General features: G+C 38.5%; 2 protein-coding genes across 2 annotated transcripts in view; one reads left to right on the forward strand and one right to left on the reverse strand.

Moving 5' to 3' along the window:
• Window positions 1-214: 214 nt before the first annotated feature.
• sbds (SBDS ribosome assembly guanine nucleotide exchange factor) lies at window positions 215-10,626 on the reverse strand. The gene is given in 5 exon segments (NM_001004953.1): window positions 215-3,346; window positions 5,660-5,824; window positions 6,744-6,944; window positions 8,449-8,578; window positions 10,410-10,626. Coding segments are annotated over 5 exon segments (753 nt in total). The 5' UTR covers window positions 10,538-10,626; the 3' UTR covers window positions 215-3,217.
• An 81-nt stretch (window positions 10,627-10,707) lies between these two features.
• The window catches only part of tyw1 (tRNA-yW synthesizing protein 1 homolog), a gene marked incomplete in the record, with an annotated part of 71,152 nt that continues 56,901 nt past the window's right edge, over window positions 10,708-24,958 (forward strand). The window contains 7 exon segments of the mRNA NM_001102797.2: window positions 10,708-10,987; window positions 14,744-14,886; window positions 17,178-17,315; window positions 17,411-17,512; window positions 18,060-18,254; window positions 21,492-21,773; window positions 22,440-22,556. Of these exon segments, the coding sequence (NP_001096267.1) occupies window positions 14,746-14,886; window positions 17,178-17,315; window positions 17,411-17,512; window positions 18,060-18,254; window positions 21,492-21,773; window positions 22,440-22,556 (975 nt within the window).

Below are 24,958 nucleotides of genomic sequence, written 5' to 3' on the forward strand. Positions count from 1 at the left end.
AGGGTATGCAATGTTTCAGTGATGAGGAAAGGTTGGATTAACTAGTATTCTTTACACTAGAGAAGAGGCAGAGAGTCTTGGCGACTATTCCGCACAGCGATTCATTCATGTACCACAGTTGAAAACTTACACATGGTCATTTTTTAAAATTTCACCACAACACCAACCTCTGTGAACTTATTTTTTGTCTAAAGAAAAACAAACAAACTGAGCATTTGAAAAGTATTATATTTATTTAAATATATAAAGACTCTTAACAAGCAAAATATTTAATAAATTGGTATGGTAATGTGCCATTTTATATTAAAATACCTTTAGCTTATACTAAATGGATACTTTAGTCTACCAGTGCTTAAAGGCCTATGTGATTAGTTTTCTTTTGCTTCTTTTTTTTAGAAAGTGCTTGCAGAATGGTAGATAGGTCTTAACAGGTCTGAATTAGACATTATGAATAAGATGTGCATGCATACTAAATATTCTAAAATTGTTTTTCATGTTGGAAGAAAGCACACAAGCTTGAAAACTGCATGTAAAACATGTATGTTTTGCACCTTAACATTAGTCCACTGGTATTACATACTGTGTATTCATTTAAAAATTCCATTCTAAGTACAGTAATAGCTTTAAGCATGTTCCATGTAAATTACTGGAGAATACTGCTGGTGGCACTGGATATTTCTCTGACCCATTAACTGCCAATGATATAGAATCTGCCACTGGCAAAATAAGAGTTACAAATTGGCAACAATTTGGGTTTCTGTGTTCCATTCAAATACATGTCGAAAAGAGTCAGACAGAGGTGTTTTACAGTTTGGTTAATAGATGCAGCTCTAAAATACAACTAAACAAACCAAACTCACACCAAACACTTGAATTTACCTATTGCTAATGAACTTATTGTTGCACCCTATATACCAAATCTCATTGTAAATTAACAGTAAGAAAGAAACATTGAGCTTCAGCTATTTCCACCAATGCATAGCAAAATATTCAGGAATATAAAAGACTCCTGTGCACATAACAACAAAGGGCTGGTTCTTGTCACTAACTATATGGAAAACCCAAAGATCCCTCAGATGACACTAGAACTAGAATTTCTGTAGTTTTCAAAATATACTAAATTGTTAAGAATTATATATAAATACAGGTTAATATGGCATTTCTCTAGATAAATGACTATTCTGCATTAACCTGACATTTATAGCCTACACAAACAGTTCCTATAAAACCTGGGGCCATTCTGCTACTCACTGGTGCAGAGTGCTTGAACTCTGCCTTCCTGTTACCCACATGCACAAAACGCCCAACAACATTACACATCCCCACAAAACTGGCACTGAAAATTGTTGTGTCAGTATAACCAGGGAACTGGGTATACAAACCTCTTTTAATAGAAAAATACCTCCAAGCCACCCTCAGATCAGAGGCAGAAAGAGCTGCAGAAGAAGAGTTACTTGAATGTTTTCTTTAATCACACTGGGAGTGGCAGAATAATTTTACAGGATTAAGCAGAAATGAAAACAGAAATTCAGTGTATGGAAGGATCATGCTGGCTTCAGCCCAGTGACTGGTAAAACTGGCGCCAAGGCGATACATACCCACTGTGGGCTGTGGGTGGCATGGGATCACTTTTCTATAAAAATAGATTTTGTGTCCACCTTTTTAATATGAAATTTTAATTGGCTGGAACACAACTGGCAGCCCACCTGTCTCCAGTACATTGCACTTGAACCTGTAACCAGCACATTCATGAAAACCTTAAGTATCATAAGAGATACTGTACCTCCTTTTCAAAACAGAAAAATTCCATTAGTTGGCCTGAACACTTTTACACATGTATATACTAACACAACACCCTGGTGACTTCTAATATCCTTATTTTTAACAATAAGGTGTATATTATCCCTTAAATATTTATAGATGTGACATTACATTTAGTGATGTGAGTTTTTTTTTTTAGAGCAGATTGTTCCTGAAGCACTTATCATAGATCAGGTTACACAATTCTTTCTTCTTTAAATAAGACTCATTGACCACTGACACATCTGATCAAAAATTCCACATTTCAAGTTCTTTTTCTTTAACAATATATTCAGTATCATTGGTATCTGTGGTGCCTTTTTCTTCTTAATAACATACTTAAGATGCCAGTTATGTGGACATGCAAAGAACTAAGCTTTAGAACAGATACACACATGCATATTGTTTTCTGAATTATGGCCTCTTATAAAGGCTCTGCAACAGAGCCAATATAGTGTAGTACCAAGGAAGACCTGTACCTTAGTAAGTGCGTTAAACTTAAGTGCACAAACAATATATAATATAGCCTTAATAACCACAAATTATGATACTTTAAAATAGAAAGCAAAATTTGAAAGTTCCAGCTTAAATGCTTAAGAGCGCTAATTTATGGTGCTTAATCTGAAACATGTTCAGAACACCAAAACATACACCATACGTGCCTCCTGGAAAATAAAAAGAGGATATTGAAGAAAATGGAAATAACAGTCACAGAATTAAAAATATCTGTAACAGATATGTATGCATTTAGTGGGTATAAACCTTCATTTTATACTGGAAATATTGGGATAAGTGAGAAAGATCCCAAAAATAGGCAAGTATGTTTAGTAATTAGCACTTTAAAATAGTTTGTGTGCTGGTTAGCAGGGCTGTGGATATGTATAGAATCTGCTGATTAGCACATAAAGCACAGAATCTCTGTTTCCATATCTATTTCTTCCCATTCTTGTGCTATGTAAAATAGACCACACATGGGGAAAAAAAAATCAAATAAATAAAGTTTATATTTTCATTTTTGTAACTTTTTCTGCTTTAAAGTGCAGAAACCAATAAAAAATTCTTGGCAAATCATGACATATTTTGTTAAACAAAATGTCTGACAACTATAAAGGAGTTAAAAGTCTTTTAAATGAGAAATAAAACTTAGAAATGAATTAGGCTACAAATGCTATACCTTATCTTTTGGGCTTCTGTACCAGCCAAAAGTCATTACAGGACTGTGTCTGTAATGATATGAAGATATTCCCTGTAGATCCCTAGTTTTTGCTGCTGATTTACAGCACATACTCTGTGCTTGGGCTGCGGAACTTCTGGGCTGGCACAGTAAGTTTAAAATATAACATATAACATTTCTAGAAATATTCAGTTTAGTTGTTATTTAATAACTTTGAGGACGCTAAAGCAAGTGCGTTGGTCTTCACTCAAACTTCTCATCACCTTCTTCTACATCTTTCAGACTGAGAACTTCAAGAGTGCCTTTTCCCTTAGTCTCACAGCGTATTAACTCATCAATTTCTCTGAAGCAGCCAGGATCAATTAAGCAAACCTAAAATGTAGTATAAAAAGCAAATAAATTATAAGATGAAGAAATGGTAATAAACAGAAATCTATTTTTGTCAACAGAGAATCCTTATAAAAAAAAATTGAGGATTTCTTAATGCTGTTGGTATGCACATTTATTGTTGTGCAGAATAAAAATTAAAAAGCCCAGATATGACCCAGAAAAGATAATTATGTGTTTCATGCTTTCTAGTTCTAAATAATATACATGATTATTTGCTGGAAAGCATAAAATATGCGTAAAGCATGCATAAGACTATGATCGTTTCTGGATCTATGCTTTTCAATCACTGACTAATAAAATTTTAAAGTGAGGATTCCTTTTTTTAGCCGTTCACTAGGCATTTTTTAGCACTCAAACATTTTTATAATGTGGAAGACTCTCTCCAAACTATTGTTTTTGATGTATAGATTAAGGACAGCATTTAGCAACTACTGAGTTTTCTGCAGGCCTTGCTATTAGTAAGATAATCGTGTCGTAGGATTGCCCCAAGATGCCCTTCCAACTCTGTTTGGAAAGTAGAAAGAAAAAAGTTCTGACCTCTCAGATGAGTTTTCCCCTAATCCTAAAACTTACAGGACAATGGCAGAAAGTATGAGGGTAACCGTATCATTTATATAGTGCTTTTACAGCAGATGATAGGGTACATCAGTGCTGTCCAACTTCTGTTGTACCGAGGGCCGGAATTTTTCCGACCTACGTGGTGGAGGGCCGATAATGGAAGCCAGTTTTGACCACTCCCCTTTTTGAAACCGCACCCACTTGAAACCACACCCATGTTATCACATGACCGTACCCATATTAATGGTTGTAGTACAGCAAAAACCTGCCCTACTCTGCCTGCCCTACCCGGCCGGTGTGTGCCCTACTCTGCCTGCCCTACCCGGCCGGTGTGTGCCCTACTCTGCCTGCCCTACCCGGCCGGTGTGTGCCCTACCCGGCCGGTGTGTGCCCTACCCGGCCGGTGTGTGCCCTACCCGGCCGGTGTGTGCCCTACCCGGCCGGTGTGTGCCCTACCCGGCCGGTGTGTGCCCTACCCGGCCGGTGTGTGCCCTACCCGGCCGGTGTGTGCCCTACCCTGCCTGTGTGTGCCCTACCCTGCCTGTGTGTGCCCTACCCTGCCTGTGTGTGCCCTACCCTGCCTGTGTGTGCCCTACCCTGCCTGTGTGTGCCCTACCCTGCCTGTGTGTGCCATACCCTGCCTGTGTGTGCCATACCCTGCCTGTGTGTGCCATACCCTGCCTGTGTGTGCCATACCCTGCCTGTGTGTGGTGTGCCATACCCTGCCTGTGTGTGCCATACCCTGCCTGTGTGTGCCATACCCTGCCTGTGTGTGCCATACTCTGCCTGTGTGTGCCATACTCTGCCTGTGTGTGCCATACTCTGCCTGTGTGTGCCATACTCTGCCTGTGTGTGCCATACTCTGCCTGTGTGTGCCATACTCTGCCTTCCCTACCCTGCCTGTGTGTGCCATACTCTGCTTGCCCTATGATGACTGTGTGTATGGCACACACAGGCAGCCTACAGTGACACAATGCTGGCACTGCTCCTACAGTCTGCACAATAACTATATATTAAAAAACTTTTTAATTGAAGTACCACCTCAGTATATGTTCTTTTTGTAGTATGCAGGGATTATTTGTGGGTTTCTACTGCTCCTGAGGTGTGAACAGGGGAACAATATGGGTGATTACAGCCTGAGCCTGAGGTGTGAACACTGCAGGGGGTGAACAATGCAGAGATTAAAAGGTGTGAACAACACAGGGGATTACATATTTAAACAATACAGCCTGATTACAGCCTGAATCTAAGGTGAGAACCATGCAGGGGGCCATTTAATCTCAGTACTGATACCATTTAAAGCTTACACAAGAGTAAGCCATCAAAGCAGCCAGACAGGTGGGGGGCCACACAGAGGGGGGTCGCGGGCCGCCAGTTGGACAGCACTGGGGTACATGTAAGAGAGAGTGGGTCATAACATGGTCTATAAGCTGGTGGCAAAATGACATGTCAAAAGGCATGTCCTATTAAAAAGCTAAATCCCTTCTAGAAGAGGTAATTCAAATCATTGCTTTGCAACAATAATTGTGCATAATAACTTCTGTGATGTCTTCCATGCTTTAAGCTTACAATGTCACTTCTCTTTACTCCACCTTATAGACATATGATTTTCATCTGCAAATCTGTCATCTCATTCCCCAAATTACTTTAGGCATGCTTTTATTGTATAACTGTTTTTAAGATTAGCATATCAGTAAAGAGATATATTCCAAATATTTAAAAGAAAATGTTACTTACAATTTCCAGCTCTTGATCAAAGTTCTCACTCTCTGTGTGCTTTATTAAAGGCTTCAGTTTCTCTTTCAATTTCTTTCCATCCTTAGCTGGTAAAATGAATCGCAGTCTCATGTGGGCACGTTCAATCTGCATTGTTTCTTTCAGCTGCTTGATAACATCTAATGCCTGCAGTGTACACATAACCATCAAAATAATACTATTAAAGTTATACTGTCATGAGAAAACATGCACTGTGTTTATAATATATATAAAAAAATGTAGGAAGAGGATCGCTTGTTTGCAGCTACCCCGGGGCTGGTGCGATTTTCTCCTAACAGGAGCACCAACCCAGGTTATAATGTAAGCGAGTACAATCACTTCTTCATTCCCTTCTCCGTGCTATTTTTTTTGCTAGTTGTTTGTTGCGGGTTACTGCCAGAGACATAGGTTGTAAGGTCCTGGACTAATTTGGCACTAATAGGATTAAATAGCAGGCAGAACACATTTTTAATACAAGCTTTATTTATAAGGCTCATGCTGAGCATGGTGGTATATTGCACATTAAAGTAGAACTCCCATTTTAAGTTTTTCGGGGGACCAAAAAAGGGAAAAAAATTGTCAGGAAAATAAATTATGCATTTCATATTGGCAGGACCATAAAAAATTGTGTTAAATGAGGAAAAACTAAAGATCAGGGTATGTAAAATTGAGGTTTCACTGTACTGTGTACTAATTATAGAAACAATCCCTAACTAAATCAAACCTTACTAAATAACAGTGATAGTGTTCCTCTGACATCTATGGAGCACACATTTACTAAGCAACATAGCACCTGTAATCAATTATTTTCACCCAAGACTTTGCTTACTTGGTGTTAAATGAAGGTAACATTGTCTTTAACAGAAATACAATATTTATAAACTTTAAAACGACAATAACTTCTTCCCCTCTCTCTTTCTAAGAATTTTATTTTGATAATACTTTTCCATTCAGGATGCATGAATAAAAGATATCACAATTTTTACATAGATAATTTGTGTTCTTCTTCTAATAATTTCAAAACTACCGAGATCTCCGAAGGATTACCAGTAGTAAATATTTTTACCTGTTGCTTGGTGCTCTTGGTTGCTTTCACCGAGTAGTGAATATCTTTCATTGCTCGTTCAATAAGGTTAACAGTGTAAGGCCTCTTTGTCTCTGGATTTACACATTTGTCAGCCACAATTGTTGCAATATCTCGAAACATCTGTTCTAATTGCGTGCTCCGCTCTTTTTCTGAAACTTGAAGTTCTCCTTTAGATAAAATCTAAAAAAAAATAAAAATATATGCATTAAAGATATTTTTTATAATCACAAAACAAAAAAAAAGGGAGGGAAAAAAAGCAAATTGGACGTAATGTCACACAAAACTACCAAAATGGGCTGGACAAAATTATTGGCACCCTTTCAAAATTGTGGATAAATAAGATTGTTAAACTCACCTGGGGCAAGTAACAGGTGTGGGCAATATAAAAATCACACCTGAAAGCAGACAAAAAGGAGAGAAGTTCACTTAGTCTTTGCACTGTGTGTCCTTGTGTGCCACACTAAGCATGGACAACAGAACGAGGAACAAAGAACTGAGGACTGAGGACTTGAGAACCAAAATTGTGGAAAAATATCAACAATCTCAAGGTTACAAGTCCATCTCCAGAGATCTAGATTTGCCTTTGTCCACAGTGCGCAACATTATCAAGAAGTTTGCAACCCATGGCACTGTAGCTAATCTTCCTGGGCGTGGATGGACGAGAAAAATTGATGAAAGGTTGCAACACAGGATAGCCCAGATGGTGGATAAGCAGCCCCAAACAAGTTCCAAAGAAATTCAAGCTGTCCTGCAGACTCAGGGAGCATCAGTGTCAGCGCAAACTATCAATCGACATTTAAATGAAACGCTATGGCAGGAGACCCAGGAGGACCCCACTGCTGACACAGAGATATAAAAAAGCAAGAAGCTGGAGAGTCCTGAAGTGGCCAGCAATGAGTCCAGATCTAAATCCCATTGAACATCTGTGGAGAGATCTTAAAATTGCTGTCGGGAAAAGGTGCCCTTCCAATAAGAGAGACCTGGAGCAGTTTGCAAAGGAAGAGTGGTCCGAAATTCCCGGTGAGAGGTGTAAGAAGCTTATTGATGGTTATAGGAAGCGACTGATTTCAGGTATTTTTTCCAAAGGGTGTGCAACCAAATATTAAGTTAAGGGTGCCAATAATTTTGTCCAGCCCATTTTTGGAGTTTTGTATGACATTATGTCCAATTTGCTTTTTTACTCCCTTTTCTGTTCTGTTCTGTTCCAATACACCCAAAAAGGGAATTAACATGTGTATTGCAAAACATGTGTTACTGCAATACTTTTCTGTGAGAAATACTTGATTTTCTGGAAAAATGTCTGGGGTGCCAACAATTTGGGCCATGACTCAACAGCCTTCATATTCTGTAGATGGATATCAGTCAGTTTGAATGCACAGTCAGCACCATGAGGGTAAAGTGCAACACAGGATGAAGTCTACAATGGACATCAGTATTAAATCCAGTGGAGTAGAACACCAACAAACCCACTCAGAGCTATTCAGTCTGTAACAAATCTTAAATGTATAAGACCATATTAGATAACTCAGCTATAAACTGCAATTAAAGAGTCCAGGGAAAGGAACATCTATGACACAGGCAAGTGGAATCGAATTTTGATCATTATAAATTTATGAGCAGATAAAAATACAGTTATAGACTTTACTACTAATCATAATTTATTTTCTTCACTAATTTTACTAACCTGCTTACAGATTTCTGTCGGGTCTTCAGTGCCAAATGATTTGAGAAGATCTTCTTTTTTAGCTACTTGGCCTTTAGATACATTCATAAATACAGAGTGGGTTTGCAATACTTCATCAAGATCTTTTTCACTGCAAACAAATAATATACATGTAAGCTTCGAGTATTCATAAAACTCCTCTACCCTTTTTCATATGGTTAGGGCTTCAGACAAAAACTTGTCCTTTAAAGTGATAAAGCCTTTTATTTTTGTCTGTAAGTTACCCACCCACTTAATGGGGAAGGGAACCTCCTTTCTCTTGTATCTTAATAATCAGCACTTAATCATTAATATACACTGTAATTGTATTGTTTCCTGCTTGTTCTATTACTTTATTCTTTATCATGTACAACAGCTCTACATCCCCTTCCCTCCTACCAGTGCACACCTCAGTGAGAAGTGGGGCAAATGTTGCAGAGAGCTGCTTTGTATTTAATGGCTTACACTGTAATAACATCATGGACTAACATTTAGTACAAATTGCTTAAGTGATACTGACACTAAAAAAACACTCTTCAAAACATTAAAGGGGTAAGTCACCTTTAAGCTAATTTTTAGTGTTATAGAATAACCTATTCTAAGCAACTTTTCAATTGGTCTTCATAATTTATTTGTTATAGTTTTAGAATTATTTGCATTCTTCTTCCAACTTTTTAAATGGCGGTCACTGACCCCCAAAGCCAAAAAACTATTGCTCTGTGTTACTTTTTGTAACTTTCTTTTCTATTCAGGCCCTCTCCTATGTAACAGTCTCTCATCCAAACCACTTCCTGGTTGCTAAAGTAACTTGGACCCTAGCAACCAAATAAATGCTGAAATTTCAAACTGGAGAGCCTTTGAATTGAAAATGAAATAACTAAAAAAACATTAAGCTGCCTATACACAGGCAGATCCGCTCGCTTGGCAACAACCTACGGGTGGTTGATATCGGGTAACATGTAGGTGAATTCGATCGTTTGGCCCAGGGGCCAAACGATCAAATTCTAACGGCGGCAATGGGGCAGTCGGTTCGGGGGCCGCATCAACGAGCCGATGCGGTCCCTGATCCGATTGAATTTTCTAACCTGGCCGATCGATATCTGGCCAATTTCAGAACAGATATCGGTCGGCCAGGCCCCTCGTTTCTGCCCCTACATGGGCCAATAAGCTGCTGAATCGGTCCAAGGGACCGATATCGGCAGCTACAATCAGCCAGTGTATGGGGACCTTTATAGCTTCTAATGCTAATGGACTTCTGCTGCACAAATATGACAGCCTCCTCATAGAGAAACATGGGGGATCAGGTATGGAATAAAAAAGCATTTGGCAGAGACTTTTAAAGGAGAAAAAAAGGCTAAGTCACTTGGGGGTGCCAAAATGTTAGGCACCCCCAAGTGGCTTTAATCGCCTACCTTTTAGCCCGGGCTGGTGCCCCTGTTAGGAGAAAACCGCACCAGCCCGGGGTAGCTGTGAGCGTGGTCTCCTCTTCCTTCTTTGCGCGCTTGCGCATGCGCAGTAGAGTGAAAAGCCGAACTTTAACAAAAAAGTCAGCTTTTCGCTCTACTGCGGTTTTCTCCTAACAGGGGTACCAGCTTGGGGTACAAGGTAAGCGATTAAAGTCACTTGGGGGTGCCTAATATTTTGGCACCCCAAGCCTTTCCTTCTTTAAGGTAAAATTATAAATAGCATGCAAAGACAATGTTATGAAAGCCATAAAAAAGAAGGCTCAGAAACCTTTTAATTTATAATGTTGCAGTTAAGCAAATATTCTAAATGTAAAAGCCAAATATAAAAGTACAAAGTCAAGCCTCTTAACCTAAACCACAACACACCATGACAAACCGTAGGCATCTGCCAGGCAGGCAGAAACTATAGCAAGCTCTCCCTCAAATCAGTCCAAGTAACATTTACCGCTGTAACACAAGCAGGTAATAAATACTCACGCCCCACTTCTCCAGCTCATGACTTTGTTTTTGTAGCAGGCAATCTCAAATCGCTTTCCTCCTTTCTTCATGCGCACCACAGCGACATTGGTAAGGCGAATCTGGTTGGTTGGGGTAAAGATGGACATTTTGCCTGTAAACGTCTCACCCCACGAAAGCTGTTTTCAGACAAATGTAACAAAGTACTGAAAACGCACAAACAAAATTTCAGTTTTCCCACACGCTAGTTTCTGGCGCAGCAGGAGTTGCACATGCGCAGAGAATGTTTCCCTTAGCGGAAGTGCTTATCAGGGTCTGTGCGCACTCTGAGCTTGGCAGCAAGTTGTTGCTTCTAAACATTGTCAATAAAGTTCGTTTGGTACTACGGCAAGGAAAAACAGTGTATAAGGCATGACACTTAAGAAACAAATATGGCTGCCCCCAGCGAGGCATGAGTGTGTGTCTGTGACCGTGTAAACTACTGCATGTTGTGACAGGATCTTACGTGCCTTCCGTCGTTTCTTTTAGAATGACACAGACTCTGATTTTGGGAATTCTCCCACAAGCAGCTTTTGTGGCCGCACAACAAGTTGATACGGGTGAGTACGAATATAGCTGAGGCCTCCCGGTGTCGTAGTTTGGGCATCTTGTTAAAAGTCGTCAGCTGAGGGGAAGAAGTACTTTTACTAAAAAGTACACTGTTTTTAGCACAACCTACGATTCCTAAAAATGACAGATTTTGTGTACTTCCACTCCTGTAGTAACAAGAGTTTTGAATAATCAAGAGAAATGTCAGAAAGAGAAATGTCAGAATGTTATTGTATACTTGAATAATACAACTGATTTGGAAAACCCCATGACTTCTAATTTCCAATACGGTTTATGTGTAGAATTGACTTGTATTTAAAGATTTAAAATCACCACACCAGATATAAGCACACTTTAGGTTGTGAGGCTAAAAAGGTCATAATTGTTTTTTCAAATTTATGAAAATTGACTGAATACTTTAAATGTTCTGCATATTATCTGCCACATATCCTTATTACAAATCATAAATCTGAATGCAACGGGTCTTGCGAACATATTGTGGCATGTAGCTGGCTCAAAACAAAAATAGTGCATACAAACTTTGATGAATGACGTTTCAAGTACAAGAAAATAAAAAACCTCCTGCTTATTGAATGTGGTAAAATTGTTTAAGTAGTGGTGTAGTTACCATACAGTGACTTTGTGACCAGGGTTCCATTGGAGAGGTGGGGCCAGACCACAGGGTCTGCTCTGTGGTGCCATATCATACTGACTTGTGCCTTGAGCCTCTTCAACATTTTTTCCAAAAAATAGTTACTAAGGGGTTGATTCACTAAAGTGCGTTAAAACGAGCGCTATTTTTATAGCATGCGGTAAAAATTTTATCGCTTCTTATATTTTGGGACTTAATGCACGATGAGCATTTTTTCTTGCGTTATTTTCTGCTGCGCATGATGTATTTCGGCGCTTGCTATATTAGCATGTGATTTTACGCACGTAACCATTACTTTCGGAAAACTACTGTTCTGAAAATGACCATTTCCCTGAAAACTGGAGGCTGCATCAGTCTAGGGCCAACACATACTTGAAAAAATCCCAGTGCAAAGTCCATGTTGTGTTGCCAAAAGCTCACGAACCACAATTTTCTTTAAGTACCGCCTGCCCCAAGTAGGTGTTAATCTTCGCACAGACTTATGCAATATTTAGCTCATTTAACGCTTCATATGTATTTGTGAATCATGCGTTAGGATTATTTCTACGTGCGAATTAACGCAATGCAGGAAAAATAATGCATTGCAGTAGCGCGTGATCTAACGTGTGCAAAATTACTTTGACGAATCGGGCGTTATTTATCGCATGCTTTTTAATGCAAAAAAGCATGCGATAAGCGTTATCGCACTTTAGTGAATCAACCCCTAAGTGCACAAGTTGTGCATGTGGTGGTTGGGAGCGTGTTACGAGTGATGGAGCAGTTTATCTAAGGTGGTGCTAGGGTGGCCCTGCAGTGTATTTAGTGTCCCAGCTAGTCAAAATTGCCATTTGAACATTTTTTTGGAAAAAAATACTGTATCCAGTATTTTTATTTTTAAAATGTGTCTGAGTACACTTGTCAAACCATGTTTTCTGTGTATAAGTCAGCCCACCTACCAAAATAAAGTGTATTTCACTTTCCTGGGTGCAGGAAGGAGAAGCTGGTTGGCAATTAGATCCTATATGCTGTCATGTAGCCCAAGATGGTGGAACCGGGAGAGGCTTAGTAAGCAAAGTAAACAGGTCTGTGGGGATCATAAATTCTACATTGTATGGCACTGTGTGGTGCCTAAAGTGCTAAATATTTAAAGTATGTGTATGCTAACTCTTACCCACTATGAAAACATACTTGGGATAAAAGAAGGAAGATACTGGGGCCTGTGTCCTGCCAGTAAGACCAAAGGCACATGACAATAGTAGATGCTTTGGCTTGACACCTGAAATTTTTTTTAGTAGATTTGTTGTGCCAAATTGCCCAAAAATGTTTTTCTGTTTTGGAAATGTGACCATTATAACAGCCAGTGGGAACAATTTGATGCCACCCCCTGAGCTATTCAAAAATTATAGTTTCTAGCATAGCCCTAATTTTATGCCAAGGAAATGAAGAAAAAGAATAAAACCTTAATTTTCCACGCACCAGACATTTAACCCTGCTGATAATAGTGAAACAGCACATCTGCCATTAAGGGCTCTGGCACACGGGGAGATTAGTCGCCTGCGACAAATCTCCCTGTTCGCAGGCGACTAATCTCCTCGAATTGCCATCCCACCGGCGACAATGTAAGTCGCTGGTGGTATGGCACATGCTGCGCAGGCGATTTCGCCAAATCACTGAAGTTGCCTCGCAAGGCATTTTCGGCAATTTGCCGAAATCGCGCCGCCGCATGTGCCATCCCACCGGCGACTTACATTGTCGCCGGTGGGATAACAACTGATGGCAACTCGGGGAGATTTGTCGCGGGCAACTGATCTCCCCGTGTGCCAGAGCCCTTAGGCAGATTAAGGTTACAAAGAAACTCAGGGTTGAAGAAAACATTAGTGGTTTGTAAGGCGGGGTAAGAGACCATGTTGAGACCCAGTGAGAGACTTCTTTTATTTAAACAACGGGGATCCAGAAATCCTGATCACACATATAACACATTTGTGGATGTGTATCATTGCTCCAGCAAAGGAGGTGTCTGAAGACCTTGGAAAAAAAGTTGTTGATGCCCATAAAACTGGAAAAGTTTGCAAGACTATCTCTAAAGAATTTGGACTTTGTCAGTCAACAGTCTGATTGTGTACAAATGGAGAAGACCGTTGTTGCCCTACCCAGAAGTGGTTGACCATCAAAGACACATTTAAGGCATCATATTTTTGTTTCATTTGTTTAACTAGGTTTTCTTCATCTACTTTTAGGACTTGTTTGAAAATCGGATGATGTTTTAGGTCACATGCATATAAAAATATAGAAAATTTAAAGTGGACCTGTCACCTAGGCATAAAAATCTGTATAATAAAAGCCCCTTTCAAATTCATTATGAACCCCAAACTCATTTTTTTATTAACACATCCATACCCGTTATAAAAGCATTTAAAAATCCCAACTGTCAATCATATTTTGCCTGCCCCGCCTCTATGCCTTAGGCATAGAGGTGGGACTGGCAGTTACTTTCACTTTCAATTCAGAACTTCTTAGGATGTTGCTGCACTCCTCACATTCCCCCTCCCTTCTCACAATGTAATTTTGTAACCAGTGCATGGACATGGGCACCAGGTCCCCCCATATTGCCACAGAAATAAGATTTTGACAGGATGTAAAGCTTCCCTTAATAACAGTGTCCACAAAATGGTGCCTGCCTGCTTGCTGCAATTCCTGTGAATTCCAAGGATGAAGAAAATAAGATTAAACTAATTTATATGGTGTAAGTGCAGTTTACTTTGCTTGACAAACACAATTGAAAACAATCTGGAATTATTTCTTAGGGTGACAGGTCCCCTTTAAAAGGGTTCAAAAACTTTCAAGCAGCACTGTATATACATAAAAACATTCTGTATGCACTTGTAAATAATGGTACAATGGAACATTAAATGCTTACACACCCAGTGTTACAACAAAAAATACATTTGTTGGTTCAAGAATACAATTTTAAATAGTAGAATGAATTATTTCCAATGTACACAGTGTAATTTGGCAATAAAAACTAGAATCCTTTAACAAAAATAATCTGGTTGTTCATTAGGTTTTTCTTTGCATTTCATACAGCACGTTGATACATTGTTTACTATGTCTTTTTTTTTTTTTTTGTCTTTTTAAGATATGTCTACAAACGCATGGGATTTTGCCTATACACATCTGATGTTTTTGTGGCTGAACAGGTTTTACATATACTCATGTGCTGCTATTGGTATCACTGTTTGGTTCTGCAGCCATTTTATCACAGCTAGAAAAAAGCAGCAGGTAATTATAAAATGTGATTTGTTGGCAGCATTGACAACTTTTTGTCATTTAGTTATTGTGTTATTTTTAAGATATCTTGTACATCATTTTAAAAACTTCTGCCTTGGTTTAAGAATTCAAGGTCTGGAGAACAAATTATGAAATTGGAGTATCTTACGACCATGGAAGACTTAACATTTTACAACTCCCCATTATGATTGTCACAAGATTAAACTGTCCCTTAATATCAATTAATACCAATTCCCTTTGAAAAAAATTTTAAGCTTTGTGGATCATTTCGAACTACGTTTATTTAAATTTTTTTACTTTAATTACAGTTGAATTTTCTGCCTTCTGTGTTGTAATCATATGGCTCTCTGTTATGCCTGTAATTTGTCTGATTGCCTGGGCTAATGGCACTTAGCAACTAGAAAGCAGTCACTTATTTATCCTTTATTTACATCACTGATTGCCAGAATGATTGTGACCCTATCAACCAATTATGTTTACATTGCATGCATTTTTAAAAAATGAAGCAGAACTGCAAATTCTTATACAATCACTAAAGGTTAATTTATTTTAGTAAATGTATAAAATAAATTTTGTGCTAAAAGGCTTGCATGTCCTATTGATTAGGCGGGAAAGATTTGAGGGGGAAAGAGAGCAACAAAAACCCCTAGGTTCTATTAATCTAAATCTGAAGTAAAAAAAAAAAGTCCATTAAATTAAGCCAGCCTTGGTCTATGCAAACTATGAATAATAGTGTTCCTACTGCAGTTGCTTGCGTGAAATTAACATACATAGTGATTCCTATTAACTATGAACAAACCAATTTAAGAAAATTCCTAGCTTTTATTGTTATTTCTCTGCAAATTCTTTAAGGGCAAAACATGTCACAAAAAGCCTTGTGTTTCATAAGTCTTAGCCTAAATTAATGTACTGAACAAACCCAATGCAGTATCATTTAGGACAGTGCTGTCCAACTTCTACGGTGCCGAGGGCCGGAATTTCTCTAGCATACATGGTGGAGGGCCGCTAATGGAAGCCAGTTTTGACCACTCCCCTTTTTGAAACCACACCCACTTCAAACCACACCTATTTTATCACAATGGTGGTAGCACAGCAAAATCCCAAATGCTTGGTCCTTACTGTGGGGATATCAACCATCATTCATATGTGAAAGAATTATGTCATATTAAGATATACCCTTAAATTCCATATGCCTCCTCCTCCCCTGTGGATAGCAGAGCAACCCCCAGTACATAATTACACACCTTTGGGACCATTTAATGGCAATTTCCAACTGCTAACAAACTCCCACAACAAACCCCTGCCAGGTTCACCTCCCACAAGCAGCATAGGGCAAGCAGAGTATGGCACACACAGGCAGCACACTGCCTGTCCTATGCTGTCTGTGTGCCATACTCTGCCTGTGTGTGCCATACTCTGTCTTCCCTATGCTGCCTCTGTGTGCCATACTTTGCCTGCCCTACCCTGCCTGTGTGTGCCATACTCTGCCTACCCTGACTGTGTGCACCATACTCTGCCTGCCTACCCTTCCTGTGTGTGCCATACCCTCCCTGACCTATGCTGCCTGTGTGTGCCATACTCTACCTGCCCTATGCTGGCTGTATGTGCCAAACTCTGCCTGCCCTATGCTGCCTGTGTGTGCCATACTCTACCTGCCCTATGCTGGCTGTATGTGCCATACTCTGCCTACAGTACCTATGTCTGAGGTGTGAAGAAGTGAACAATGGGAGTGATTACAGTCTGAGCCTGAGGTGTGAACAATGCAGACATTAAAAGGTGTGAAAAACACAGGGGATTGCATTTTTAAACAATACAGAGGGATTACAGCCTGAATCTGAGGTGAGAACCATGCAGGGGGCCAGTTAATCTCAGTACTGATACCATTTAATGCTTACTCAAAGGTAAGCCATCAAAGCAGCCAGACAGGTGGGGGGCCACACAGAGGGGGGCCGCCAGTTGGACAGCACTGATTTAGGAGATCTGTCCTTAAAGGAGAAGGAATGGCATTTTGTCATTTTATTGCCAATGGATTAGCCTGTGTGACTGCAAGACTGTGATTGGCTATCCCCCTCCTGCTGTGCTTCTGGCAGGGACTGTGTTTCATTTAAAACACAGACCAGGACCTGAGAGGATCTATAGGGAGCTCCAATAAATGGGCAATTTTTGCAGACAGTATTCAATTTTAGCCCAAAGTGAAACCAGCACCATATATTATTCATAATTGCCAACAAGTTTAGTTTCCCCAATCTGTCTGGTAATGTTTAACACTTTTGTTTTCTAAGAATGAAAATGTTCACAATGGTTCTCTGCCACTGAAGACAAAAACCTTAAAAAGCTACAATTCACCATCTATTAAGGAGCAAGATGTGTATGTTGCTGGTGTGAAAATTTTCTATGGCTCTCAAACAGGCACTGCCAAGGTAGGGTTTATTGCTTTATTCTAAAATGCTCTTAAGTTGTGTGTGCTTTGGCCTTAATCTTGATGTTTACTAAATTGTTTATGTTATACCTTTAGGGTTTTGCACATATGCTGGATGGAGAAATCACTCTTCTTGGGCTGCCAGTGGAAATTATTAACATGAAAGAATATGATCCAGATGACAACTTAATAGAAGAAGTATGACTTTGTCCATTTTACTAAAATATTCTATTGTTCGGTTAAAGTGTTTCTTAACAGCTCTGTTACATTAACATGACAGGTATACTTTGATTTCCTAGCTTTGTGACATGCAGTTCATATGAAGTGTGAGTTACAAGTCTTAATATTTTCAGGGAAAATATATATGAAAGTTATGTATGGAACATACACTTTGGCCTTAAAATTGTAGCCAGGGTCACAAATGATTGTCACTAGTGGGATAATCCACTAGGTTAGCTCATAACCTGGCTAGTGATCCATGAACTATATCCATGCCAAACATAAGCCAACAAGACATATTTAACAGTGTTGTACATTTAATAGGGGTATACACTGAACAAACAGATTACATACAATAATTAACAGCCATTAAAAAAGGAGCAAAGAGGGACTTTCACAAAAGAGCTTACAATCTAAGAACAGCTGAAGGACATTTTAACATTGAAATTGATAACCTTCTTATTTAGTTGTATTTTCACAGTCAAATCTATTCTACACTGGAGTAATATTTTTTTTCTTTTTTTAGGCCACCAGTAAAAACGTTTGTGTGTTTCTGGTAGCCACCTACACTGATGGACAGCCGCCTGAAAGTGCAGAATGGTTCTGTAAGTGGCTTGAGGAGGCCTCCAATGACTTTAGATTTGGAAAAACCTATCTTAAAGGCATGAGATATGCTGTATTTGGACTCGGAAACTCTGTATACAGCACGCATTATAACACGGTATGTTTATTTTTTCACTTTTTGTTATGTTGATATGTGTTTCTAGAATGTTCTCTGTACAAGCTCTGTCTTCATCCTTCCTTTTTCTTCCTGTTCCTTTTTATAGTCACAGCGTGCATCGTGGCTTATAATATCCATATTTTAAACATCTTGGTAGACATGGTTCCATAGTTGTTCTACTTTGCTGCTACTTTTTAAAACACCCAATTTTGCTACTACATACAGTTGTGCTTGAAAGTTTGTGAACTATATTTTTATATAAATGCCTAGGCCCAGATGCAGCAAAACAGGCCCAAACCAGAACACTCCCACCACCATTTTTTACAGATGGGATAAGGTTCTTATGCTGTAATGCAGTGTTTTTCTTTCTCCAAATGTAATGCTCCTCATTTAAGCCAAATAGTTCTATTCTGGCTTCATACGTCCATAAAACTTTTTTCCAGTATCCTTTTTTTGGCAAACTGAAGAGATGGTGAGCAATATTTTTGGAGGAGTACAGTGACTCTCTCCTTGCTACCCTGCCAACAACACCATTACTGGTCAGAGTTCTCCTGATGGCGGACTCCTGAACATTAGGATTCGCCAATGTGAGCCAGGCCTTCAGTTGCTTTGAAGTTAACCTGGGTTCCTTTGTAACTTAGGAAACTTTTAGAAGGCTTGTAGTTGGAGTTGGTTGACCCCTTCTGGGTAGGGTAAAAACGGTCTTGCATTTTTCCTCTATTCATACAAAATTTGTCTGGTTGTTGATCGGTGGAGTCTAAACTCTCTTTCTGACACCTTCTTTGTTGGAGCCATGATACACATCCACAGTTGTGTTGTATGTGTGATCAGGCTTTGCTGGATCCCTGTTCTTTAAATAAAACAGGGTCTCTCACTCATAACTGATCATCATCCCATTGACTGAAAACACCAGACACCTTCAAATTATATGATAATCCTAAAGATTCACTTACTTTTGTCACACGCAGATATGTTATTGGACCATTTTTTTAAAAATACATGACAAAATATAATTGTTTCATTTGTTTAACTACCTTTTCTTCATCTACTTTTAGGGCTTGTTTGAAAATCAGATGATGTTTTAGGTCACATTCATATTATATATATTAAACTTTCCTATATTTTTTTTTTTTTATTGGTATTTTGTGCAAGTTATGGCACAGACATTCAAAAGGTCAATAATAAAAGCATAATAATACAATCGAATAGTTAAACCAAGTTGACCATATCTCAAGGTACAGGGCAGGCCTGTTTATCAACATTCATCATTTGAGTTTATAAACTTTAAAGCTCCACTGTAGCAGCTTTTTATGACAAAAGTGAGACCTAAAGATGGCGTTGCACCTTGTTTTTAACCCCCTTCAATGAAATTGTGTGTACATTAGAATTATATATATCTATATCATCGTCCACAGAAAGCACTCACGCCCCCAATGTCCAAAAAGATGAATTTTTTTTTTATTTAAACATGCTATCTACGCGTTTCAATCCACAGGGGATCATCATCAGGATCCTCTGTGGATTGAACGCGTAGATAGCATGTTTGAATAAAAAAAAATTTCTTCTTTTTGGACATTGGGGCCATGAGTGCTAACAAGTTTGTATCAACACAGTTCTGTTTCACATGAGCCCCATGAGTTGAAACAGAACTGTGTTGATACAAACTTGTTACTTTCTCGGCTCACCCCTGACATCTAGCTACAGTAGCGTGTTAATTATTATACTTTTGTCTCTGTTTTTTATTTATTTATCTCTGGTATTCTGTCTCTGGCGACGTATGATGATGTCATCTCCACTTTTTCCCGCCACTTTGTGCTTTTTAGACACTGTGTCTGTTGTATTCACCACTTTGACAAAGGCTAGAGTGCTAGCCGAAATGTTAGTCTCCTCTCTAATAAAAATAATTTGTTTATATAAGTCCTGTGAGTGCTGACCCTCTCTCAAGCACCTTCAACATTATTTGGACCTGCACCCAGGCAAAAGCAACTTATCTATACATGAGTGCCGGCATATATATATATATATATATATATATATATATATATATATATATATATAAGAGTTCCCGATAAACAGCACTCACGATATAAATCATGAACAATCATTCACATTGTAGGTGCATTCCCACTGTGAGAGACAGCATTTAAAAAAAAAAATTCAGGAAAATCACAATTGTACTGCACTGCTGCACATAAGTATTTGAACACCTGAGAACATCAGTGTTAATATTTGGTACAGAAAGCCTTTGTTTGCAATTAGAGGTCAATCGTTTCCTGTAGTTTTTGACCAGGTTTGCACACATTGCAACAGGGATTTTGGCCAACTCCTTCACACAGATCTCCTCTAGATCTGTCATGACGCCGTAGTGTTTTACCGACAGTGACCTTTGAAACTGTGGTCCCAGCTCTCTTCTTTTCATTGACCAGCTCCTCACTTGTAGTTCTGGGCTGATTCCTCACCTTTCTTATCATCAGTGATACCCCACGAGGTGAGATCTTGCATGGAGCCCCAGTCCTAGGGAGACTGACAGTCATCTTTTAGCCTCTTCCATTTTCTAACAATTGCTCCAACAGTTGATCTATTTTCATCAAGCTGCTTGCCAATTGCCTTGTAGCCCTTTCCAGCCTTGTGGAGGTCCACAATTTTGTCTCTGGTGTCTTTTGACAGCTCTTTGGTCTTGCCCATGGTAGTAGTTTGAGTCTGACTGACTGTGGGGTGTCTTTAAAGAGCTCAGACAGGTGCTACTAATTTAGATTAATGAGTGGAGTAGAGGTGGACTTTTTAAAGACAGAGTAACAGGTCTTTGAGAGCCAGAATTCTTTCTGATTGCTAGGTGTTCAAATACTTATGTGCAGCAGTGCAATACAAATAAATTCTTTAAAAATCATACAATGCGATTTCCTGAATTTTTTTTTAAATGCTGTAGAAACAGAGAACTGACGTTTCGGCCACAATTGCAGCCTTTCTCAACTTTGAGGGCTGGCATGCAAAACAATCTATTGCCTTTCTCACATTATGAAGCACCATTGTACAAACTGAAATTAGAAAGATGAAAATGTTGATGTTTAGAATTGAATTGTGTTCAATTTTTGCTCTGTTGGGATGATAATAATATAATTCCATTTTGTACTGAACACAGTGCTATTGTGTTGTCTGCAGCTTTAGACTCAGGTGCTAGTTTGTGTCAGAAGAAAATCTAATGAGTTTCTTTTATAACATCACTTTTGTGTATTGTAGGTGGGCAAGAATATTGATAAATGGTTGTGGATGCTGAGTGCCAGCCGTGTTATGACTCGAGCAGAAGGAGATTGCAATGTAGTAAAAAGTAAGCATGGCAGCATTGAGTCAGACTTTGAAGCATGGAAAGCAAAGTTCCTGAGCAGATTAAAAGCCCTTATCAGTGGAGAGAAGAAGCCATGTAGTGGCAAGTGCAAGAAAGGCAAATGCAAGTCTAAAATGAAATCTAGCACAGATGCTGTGGAGGAAGAGGCAAAACACTCAGAACATGAGGAGACTGAGGTAAAATCCTGGGTTCCCATTATAAATTTGTTTACTGAATAACTTAATAGTTAGACATATAAGGAGGACACACCAAATGGTTTAATTATATATATATATATTTTTACTGAATACCTTTAGGGCAGAGCAGAGACTCAATTGGTGAGGCAATGTGCATCAACCAGCAACATATATTCTAGGTCACTGGAAGGGACAGTGTTAATATCCTTACAACCACTTTTTTTTTAAATTCAGTAGTGGGAACATTATTCCATTTATGGACAATATTATTACAAGGCATCCTATTGCTGTTTGAGTGTGCACATGTGCATATACAACTTTATTTCCATCTTTTTTTGGAGACACTAGTAAGATTAAATACATTTCTGTTTATAATAAGCCTTCCATATATTTTACTCTGTATTTCTTGCTTGCAGCATGGTTTTGATGGGAGTATCTCACAAGACAAAGTATTCCAAACCTCTGAAATTTATTTTAGTTCTTTTTTAAAAAAAAATGTTACATAACATATTATGATGAAATACATTTCTAAAAAAAAAAAGTGAACAACAAATTACATTAGTTCCAATGGTGAAAATTGTGTAAATTTTGAATATGAATGTACAATAAACATTCACAGCAAAGAAAGTGGGTTAAGAGTTCACCAACTGCTCAAATGCTTTTTAGGAAGAAACATTTGAAACAACAAGTGATTCTGAGCCTGAGGAACACGGTGAGCCAGGAAGTGGCCTTATTGACATGGAAGATCTAGGAAAGGCGATGAGCATAATGAAGAAAGCTAAGGTAGGATGATACCTAAAACTTTGAGGAAACTGTATTCCAGTATGTCAGGAACAGAGAAACAAGGAGACAGAACACACATTCACTATACTCTGCATTAAACACTTAATTTCCACTTAATTTCAAACAAGTGGAATTCACTGTTTATGAAAACCATGGCATCATGGTGTTAGTCTCACATTTAATTTGCCAGGAACGCCAGTAAATGAAAATGTTCTGACAGCTTTTACATATAGGGACCTATTTATCATGTTGTAAAAAAAAAAATTATAACCAAATACACCATCTCATTCAAGGGAAAGTTGTGCTCACCACTAAATTTTTGACCATTAAGTGAGGGTGCAATGAGGCTGTGACCACAAAATTCAGGCAGCAGTAGCAGTAGGTCATCTGAGCTCACCATTATCAGTATATATATGGCATTAAGTGGCAGATTTATCAAAATGTGAGTTTAGAGCTTAGTACATAAGAACTCACCCAAGATCTATTCATTCCTGTGGAATTTTAAGAAGTCTATTAATGAAATATTGAGTTCTAACTTTCACCCACTGACAAATACGCTTCTAAAAATCCCTTGAAATTAATAGAATGTTGGTGAGTTCTTATGTACTAAGCTCACATTTTGAAAAATATGCCCCTTAGAAATTCTGTGCATTGAACTACAAAGCAATGCCCTCCCCTTTAAAGAAAACAGCGATATATTGCAATATACTTCATGCTGGCCAACTACGGTGCTGCAACTTACTTGCTTTCAAGACTGAAACCCCAAATAATTTCCCTTTTATTGGGGGCTGTTTTTTTTTTTTTATTAGCAGGGGTCTGTGCCTTATGTTACAATCGAATAAAGAATTTGCGGTACAAAAACCTGGCTTAGGTTAATAGCTACAGAGGTCTGTAGTGTTTCAGTCAGTTCAGTTACAGGAGGACAAAATGCTAAGAATTTTTCACCCCCCCCCCCCCCAGTCAAGGAAAATGAGACGCAATATGATTGTGCTTTGTCCTGTCAAATATTGTTTGAAAAGTGCTGCCCTTCACGCCTTATGTGCCTGCCTCTAGACAGAATAAGGCACAGTCAAGGTGATTCATCCCTCCAATACTGTGCTGGTGCATACGCTACCTAGAAAGCTTAAAGCTGTTACTGCAACAAAAGATCTACAAAATAAAATTAAAACAAAATAAGATTTTTATTTTAAAGAGCATGTTAATTATTTACCAAAACTGTAGAGATTATGATAGAACCCCTTAAATGGAAGCCAATTTACAATACAGGTATAAAAATTATTTTACATAGCTAAATTCAAACAATATCACACACACACACACAATAAAAATTGAGTTTCAGTGCTTATCATATACTGACTCTTTGCTCTGGGCTTTGTTGCTCAGTAAAATGAAATATTGGTTAATGGTCTGAATATTTCTGCACAGAACCCATGAATGTTGCAACAGGAGCAGAAATCAACCTTTTGGTGAGCTGTGAGGCTCTGGATAGTGACTGATATGTACAAAGTTCTTGTACATGATCATCAACACACAGCTCTGTCATGTGCATAAACTCTATAGCTGTTGAGTTGTTTTAATACCACTAGATGTCAGTGGAACTGATGTATCCACACCTAAAACATTCATTGTAATATGCTTCACAATAAGTTTATTCACTGCATTGCTCAGAAGTAAAGGGGCTATCAACCAAATATATCTTATCTGAGCAACTGACCACTTAAAATATCCTTTTTATGCCTTAATTCTCTCACTGTTTTTCTTGGGCTCTTATCCAGTAAGGCATAAAGCTGTTCCAAGACAATTAGACTATAATTTATTTACTTACTTTTTGCATCTGTATGGGAAAATAAACTGCATTCACAGCAGGGTCTTATTGCTACAGGTTTTTTTAATGAGCAGTTAATTGAAGGGTGTAGTGCTGGGTTACCTCTGGCAACGTAATTTTAGAAACCAGTAACCTCAGCAGAGTGACTTTCTGATCACAGACATGGAGATTGTCCTGCATGTTCCTTGCAGAAGTTAGAAGCTAACACTTATTTGTCTATATTATGGCTTATTGACTAAATAGTAATTATTATAAGATAATTAAAAATCCATTATACTCTTAATGTATTTATCATCCTTTGAAGTTTCTCACTTCTAACCATATTTGCCTGTGTACAATTGATTATGGATTACAAAAGAAAAACTGAAGGCCAGTCATAACAAAATATATACTTTTTTTTTTTTTTACTTATTTTATATTTAAATTATAAAGATGTGCTATCTATTGAATAAGTCAGATTAAAAAAACTATTATATACACCAAACCCTTAATCCCTCTTAATAAGGTGGGTTGTGTCGGGCCATCATCCTTTTATGCCTATTCCATGATCGTTCTCATATCTATATGGGAACAAAGA

This window comes from Xenopus tropicalis, chromosome 2 (genome assembly GCF_000004195.4).
Source record: "Xenopus tropicalis strain Nigerian chromosome 2, UCB_Xtro_10.0, whole genome shotgun sequence".
NCBI classification, from domain to species: domain Eukaryota; kingdom Metazoa; phylum Chordata; class Amphibia; order Anura; family Pipidae; genus Xenopus; species Xenopus tropicalis.